The sequence below is a fragment of the Antennarius striatus genome, chromosome 16 (assembly GCF_040054535.1).
Source record: "Antennarius striatus isolate MH-2024 chromosome 16, ASM4005453v1, whole genome shotgun sequence".
Taxonomy (NCBI): domain Eukaryota; kingdom Metazoa; phylum Chordata; class Actinopteri; order Lophiiformes; family Antennariidae; genus Antennarius; species Antennarius striatus.
The window spans coordinates 15512506-15519913 of record NC_090791.1 but is presented as its reverse complement, the minus strand read 5'-3'; the positions used below and the strand labels follow the sequence as shown (position 1 = coordinate 15519913).

Sequence of the window (7408 nt, the reverse complement as noted above, 5' to 3'; positions counted from 1 at the left end):
CAGGTGACCGAGAAAAAAAGAGTGTTCTCTGTTTTGTATATTTGACTCTGTGCTATTTGAGAGTCTTCAAAATAAATGTTGTGCTCACGAGGTGAGCAAAGAGACACAATTATACAAAAGAGACACATTAGTGCCGTTGCTGACCAGGATTACTCATAATAGGTACAACGTAGCTGGAGATAAGCCCCTCAACAATAATACCAAACTCAAATGGGACCACACTTAAAGGTTTGATGATGTTCTTTGTGCCTCTGATCTTTTTCGTTATGACAATTGACCCGTGGCTCAGAGCATTAATAAGCACAAAAGCTCATTGACCTGTGCTCATCTTAATAATAATAATACACTCCTGCCGTGTGCTGGAGGGGTGGTTATACCACCACCAGCTAATACTGATTTTACTGATGAAACCCTGCTCTACATGGCAACAGTGTGATGTATAATGGTCAGTAATACTGATTTGATTTACTTTTGTTTTCCAGAACTTGAGTAAAAAACATTAATATTTTGATGTTTCTTTTACATTTCTCAGACTGCATTTTTCCAGTCTACTGACATTATTTTTCAGTTTATTTGACATGGAAATCGCAAAATTTGTCTGCAGTCACATTTTCTTTTTTTTCTGCTTCTGTTATCCAGGATTGTTGGCTCATTACAACTTGTCACGCCTAAAAGTAAATATCTTTGTGTATTGCTGAAATTGTCAGCAACAAACTTTAATACTTTTAATAAAATGTTTAGTTAAGTGTTCCTTTTTAAATCAATAACTTTCTGTCCTGATCACAGTATATTCAGGGTAGACTTTCTCTTTTCAGCAGTTGGGCCGCTCATTCAAACTATCTTTTTATTTTTTGTTAAGACAGTCGGGGAGTGGAAGGCTAATGTGCTACCACTTTGTATATTTTCAGGTGCAACTGCAGGTTCATATATATATATATATATATGCATGTTGCATCATTAGACAGTGACTCAACATTGACTCAATTTCTGCAGGGCAGTCTATTGTATATTGCACCATAACAGAAACTGCTGGATATTCTGTATTGTTGTGTATCACATTGTGCCTTAAATGTCAGCCACCACTGTGTATGAACTCATCAGGGTTCTCCGCGGTACTACACTTTATTGATAGAAAGGTCACCCAGGAAGAATTGGATCACCATGGTTACTTGGGAAAAACAAAATGGCCCCTTTCATTTTATTCTTTGTCCTTCTTCTATGCCCACCATGGCTTCTGTGAAGACTTGACGCACACTGGTTTGTTTTCTTTTACCCTCTGTCCAGCAAAGATCTATACAGATTGGGAAGTTGCACGTAATTTAAAAAAAATATGTGAGATTTGGGTTCACATGAGCAGTATATAATGTATTTGATAACTCCTCCAAGGAATTCTTTTCCCTTTTCTCTGTTAGCATTTCTTGAGTCTTTCAACCACCGCCTGCTCCTTTTATCAAATGTTTTGCATTCACATTCATTTCATCATGGAAAAATGAATTTCTGTTGCTGTTATACTTGATACTTTGCTGTTTTATTACCACGTAGCCTTGCTCTTTTGCTTGGAAAGAATTGGATGAGATATTTTCAAAGATAGGGTTTAATGCAGTCTGAGAGGCTGCATTATCAGTATTCACATGCTGTCGCCTCATTATTTTATGATTCATTCATGGTTGTAATGCATTCAGTATCAGCAAGATGGAGACATTCATTTCAGGATTTTAATTGTTTCGAAAATTGCGTCATTCAGCATTTTAAAACGTCTATGCTTTTTTTCATCATTCATTCTTAAAAACAGATTCAGTTTTAATCTCCACACATTTAATTTCTTCTTGTGAATCTAAGCTAGTTTTTAGTGAATAAAAAAATATTAACATCTTTGCCATTCAAAAGGAAATGAAGCTGACATTAAACAAATTTTTAAAAATGAAATGTTCAACCTTTTCCTTTTTAAAAAGCACCCAATGGGAATACACACATCAATTTTTCAGTTTCTCCTTTATTGTTTGCCCCTCCAAAATACAGTGATGGTCTATTTAACTTGAAAGTGACAAGGAATTACAAATTCATAAATGGAAAAGACTGATTTTCATTTCTCATCTCAAATAAAAATAACCATGCTTACTCATCACAGGAAAAAAAAAGAGAAGCGCTCAGTCTTGGTATCTTTACCGACATTGCTGTCAAAATGTTGTTTGAGAATGTGAATAATAGCACTCTATGAAGAATGAATTTCTTTTTAAAAAATCCAATCCTATACCCAAACACTGAAGCCCCCAACCCACATCCCCCACATTCCCTACCCACCTCCACCCAACTCATTTGTCCCTCCCCTGACAATGATCACAGCAGTGAGTGGGTTACTCTGAGGGCCCTCAGTCCCCAGAAGTCTTAATAACCTGGAAGAGTGTAACATTGTAGAGCACTTGGTGTCCGTTGTTCCAGGTGTACAGGACCCTTTCTCTAGGGTTATAGTCCATCATGGAGATGTGGGAGTATTGATTGTGGAATGGGATATCTGTGTACTCGTAGCTTGATGTGTTGGTGTAGTAGGCAAAGTAGATTTTGGCGCCGGCCAGGTGGGAGTTGGTGACATAAAGTGTACCACAAATCATGAAAGACTCTCCAGCACTGCGCTTTGGAAAGCCTGTGTCCCATGTCTGCAGCACTTCCAGACTCTGAGTCTCCAGGCGACTTATGACAATATTACCGGCATTTGGAATTGTGGTGTAAACAGCCCATAAACCATTCTCATCAGCCATCAGGTCAATGTCAGAGGAGCCACCCCAGGAGTATGGAAAGGTGTTGTTATAGCCGGCCCCACTCAGGCTGCGTTGCACCAACACGCTTCGTGAACGGAAGTGGTATTTTATGATGATGTTGCTCTGGTATTTGTTGTAGTACAGTGAGCCGTTGTAGACCACGTGGCCGGTGCCTGCCCAGGGGTGCGGCAGCAAATGCTGTACAAAGTTCTGACCTTTCATGAAATCATTCATAGTACGATATTCCAGGACACGACGCCCCTTGAAGTAACCATCCATGGACCACACCTGTAGAAATGAGAAAAAAATGAAAGCCACTGGGTAAAAGATGCAGAAGAGATACAAAACAATAAGATCCGCTGTTATTGATTCACTGTGGTGGAAACAGTTTGACACAGCAGTACTAAGGAAGAGGAAGCACAAACTAAGAATAGAAGTGCAATTGTATACAAAAATTTAACTTGAGGTAGAAAGTTGGGAAAAATAAGGTACGATCAGGTAAGATAAGGTACGGCTTATACACCGTTATAATTCAATGTTCGATAGAAATACGTAATCTACAGTAAATGGATAGAATAAGAGTCAGCATTTTACAGTCAGGTGCAATGTGCATATTATACATGTGAAATGTTCTGGTTGTCAGATATAGATGAGCTATAATGGTGCACTTTATGCGGCAAAGCTTTCAAAGAACTGAATTTGCATTATAAAAATTATGCAGCATTACAATATTATTGTTATCATACACCACATTTCTCTAAATGCAAAATTACTTTTTCATCCGTGCACTAAAGACATCCAGCCACTAGTTGTCATTGGAGCCTAGAATGCATCTCATGTCAGAGAAAGCAAAAATTGAAAAGGTAATTGATACAGATGGCATTGGAATGGCATTATTAAATTAAATTGAAATGTAGCTGACATTCTCACAAGAACATTTTCTCAAAAATGAAAAGTATTGAAAGCTTAGTTTATCGTGGCTATCAACGTGTTTTCAGAAGGGCAATTTGAAACCGACAAGGCTGAGGAAATATGACTCATGTTTTGGTAGTTATTAAATATTAAATGAATGCTAAACCCAGTAATAATCAGATGCAATGTCAAATTGAAGGGCACTCATGGAATACATACTTCTGCAAAGCCAGAGATTTAATTCAATTTAACCCTAATCCAAAATCCACTCATTAGCCTAATTGAGTAAAGCCATCCAAATCATGACTGGCTAACCACATTCAGGGTTCTCAATATTTAAGAGAGTAAAAAAAAAAAATATGGATCCACCCTTTTAACTGGATTGATGTCAAAATCTGATTTTCCTGTCTTGGCATATGAACCACTCTTCCAGCTATTTTCATGGCAATTTGTTGAGCAGGTTAAGTAATCAGACCTCAAGCAGCTCCGATGGAGATGTCATTTTTTTAAAATTTTGACCAAGTATCATCAGCATTATCCATTACGTTTGAAGCCTGGCTCTTAACTGTCCAATATTTGTAACAAAACATTCAAAAATTTCTAAATGATTGATGCCAAAATTTTAAGTTAAAACTCCTCAGTGGAGATAATAATGTAATGTGTTGAGACAGTTATCATTTATATATCCATGCATTTGCAAGTGGCACGTTGAGAACTAAAAGTTCAGTGTGGCTGTAGATGAAATTAAGTTTGACGCCTCCGTGAACCAGAGGTTAAAGGAGAACAGCGTTGCGGTATACCTTACAGACCTCGCTATAGGAGCATGGTGATTAATGTTTCATAAACTCCAGTGGTAACGCTCTGAGCAAAGAAAGTTCAGCGTGTGCATGTGTTCAGTCTCATTGTCTCCGACTGTGCGTGCATACTTTCATGCGGTTGTGCATACTCAATTTATTTACGCAAACCATCGATCTCTGTATGTGTGGGGGTGACGATGCTACTGTGCTTTACAGTCAACCACCGCAAGTGCTCTTGGTGGAGCTCTCATGACATGGCCCCTGTCTGGCTGCTTCTCCCATTTCATTCATCAATACTTCCACTGAGGCATAGTTGAGCTTTTAATTGTGTCAGTTCAACTGAAGTTGGCTTAGACATTTATTCTGCCCTTAATGTATCCGAGAGGTTTTAGTTTTCCTTTCTTTGTGAATCTCTACACACTGTTTTACTTCACTTTTGCTCGCCAGCTTCCCAGGTGTATAATAAGCACTTTTCTTAAATAATAATCCATGTCGAGGAAGAAGGATGGTGTGTAAGGAGTCGTGGGTGGTGGGGTGCAGCAGCTGAATTATGGAGAAGGCGAGATTATTGTGCATTAAGCATTGTTTCTCCTTTTCCTAATAAAAGACTCTCCAGGGCTGACCAAGATCAAAGCTCTAGAATATTCAGACCTGTTTTTTTTTTTCTGTGGCTCCTCACTCACAAGGACATTTTACAAATATGATTATCATATTTAGTGCGAGAGCTGATTAAATAGCTTTGATTTATCTGGCTATCAATACAATATGTGACTGATCTAAAGCATCGAATGTGAAAAAGGCAGGGGATTAAAGATCAAGACTCATTCATTCAATCACAGAAATTGACCTTTTCTGTTGGCAATATCTATTGAGCCTGTCATTGAGGCTGAGGATAAAAAAAAAAAAGTTCATTGCAATCTCCTCTCAAACTTAATCAGTTTTCAGTCTCTCCTATAGATGGCTAATAATCCACTTTTTAATTTCTTCACCATCGTCACTTCCGTAATTCAGCAGCCCAAACATTTTCCTCTTCCTAGTCTCCGTTCCATCTCTTCCAGCTTATTATTATCGTGCCTTCGCAAATATGGTACCACATGTCGTCTCCAATCAACTGAAGCCATTACTGCATAACTATCGTTCTAGTCCAGAGCATCTTGGCACACTCTTAGTCATTACCCGGGTGATTTAGAAAACTTTATCTCAAACAACTCATTCATTTTTCACTGATGATGAAGTGATTAATCAGCCAGAGTTGCAGCGTGGAGGTACACATCGAGAAGGAATGGGATGCGATCCATCACTGACTCAGCTTTGCATCCTCATTTCTCTCTCTGTCTGTCCTCCTTCAGGTTGCAGAAGAATCCGACTCAGGCAAAACAGTCAATCAGTCACTGAAGTATCATGTCAGCATGCTGTTAGGGATATTTTTCTGGCAAGCTGTTGATAGATTTAAACCTGTTGTAGGCATTGACTGTGGTTCTGCTTTTTCCTGTATGTTATGCACTATGCAGCTTTAAGGAAGAACTATTGCAGGTAGTAGTTTTGACGCTCTTAGGCCAACATTTAGCATAGAACGGACGGACTTACTTTGTTGTCCGAGCTGGGGATCATGGTGTCAGTCATCCAGGAGCCAAACCTTGACCCCGATGCGCGAACTGTGATGGGATTACTGACACCGGTTAACTTCCCACAACCTATGAGACAAATGACAGAAAGATGTTAGCTTGCATGCATGTAAGTATTCCCACAGTTTATCTGCAGCATGGTCTACTCCTAGGCTATGATTTAGGTACCATGTGGTTCTGAAAATACATTGATAGAGAGGTGTTTCAACTATATGTGTATATATACACACACATATATACAGTATATATAAATATAAATATATATATACAGTATATATATATATATATATATATATATATAGAGCATATATATATAATGTGTATGTATAAACTATATTTCTATCTCTCTCTCTCTCTGTCTCTCTCTCTATGTATATATATATATATATATATATATATATATATATATATATATATATATATATAGAGAGAGAGAGAGAGAGAGAGAGAGAGAGAGAGAGATGTATATACATACACACATATACAGTATATACATATGCACTTACATTATATTTATATATATATGTGTGTGTGTGTGTGTGTGTGTGTGTGTGTGTGTGTGTGTGTGTGTGTGTGTGTGTGTGTGTGTGTGTGTGTGTAACAATCTGGTAACCTGGTATGAACAGATGTCACTAGAAAAAAATTACAACAACTAAAACATAAAAAATTTAAATTTAAGAATTATTTAGTCAGGGTTTATTATAAGATAACACATAACATTTTAATAGGATTTAAAATGAATTATTTTGATTTGTTGACGTTTTTAATTAACTGATTTTGGTTGATATTGTGTTTCAGCTTTTTACTTTCAAAGACTTCTGTATTCAGCATTGTCTTAGTTTATTTATTTCAACATTTTTTACACAATTGCCAAGAATACTTGATATATATTATTTGGAAATATTAAAATTAATCTTTCTAATTTATTATGTTGCTGTCAATAGGGCCACTGGAAGACAAATGAAATAAAGATTTAACTCTAATTTCAGTCTTTTCCTTTTGAGTCCTCATGTTACGTGGAGTTTTATAAAATCATTTTCTTAAACTAAGACATCAGAACATGATTAATTATTAATTAGAATTCCAGGCCATTATTTTCTGAATTCATGCAGGTAATTGAAGCTCTCAGCAGAATGAAATGAGTTTTGAGTATTTATGATGTTATTTAAAGGAACAGTTCCCCAAAAAACACATGAATGATGAAATATGCAAAAAGTTCCCCTTGAGCAGGACTACCAGATCGTTCACCCACTTTTAAAAAGCTGCAGGTTGTACGTTGGGTCTTTTTACGGAGGAGCCACAATGAAGATTTCATCTT

The 7408-nt window shown here is 37.1% G+C and overlaps 1 protein-coding gene across 3 annotated transcripts in view; it reads right to left on the bottom strand.

The window, feature by feature from the left end:
• Positions 1-1701: 1701 nt before the first annotated feature.
• The window catches only part of olfm2a (olfactomedin 2a), a 46829-nt gene continuing 41122 nt past the window's right edge, over positions 1702-7408 (bottom strand). For all 3 annotated transcript variants that reach the window (XM_068336750.1, XM_068336751.1, XM_068336749.1), the window contains 2 exons: positions 6053-6159; positions 1702-3044 (listed from right to left, as the gene is read on the bottom strand). In XM_068336750.1, the coding sequence (XP_068192851.1) occupies positions 2370-3044; positions 6053-6159 (782 nt within the window). In that variant the 3' untranslated portion in view covers positions 1702-2369. The remainder of the gene's footprint in view (positions 3045-6052; positions 6160-7408) is intronic.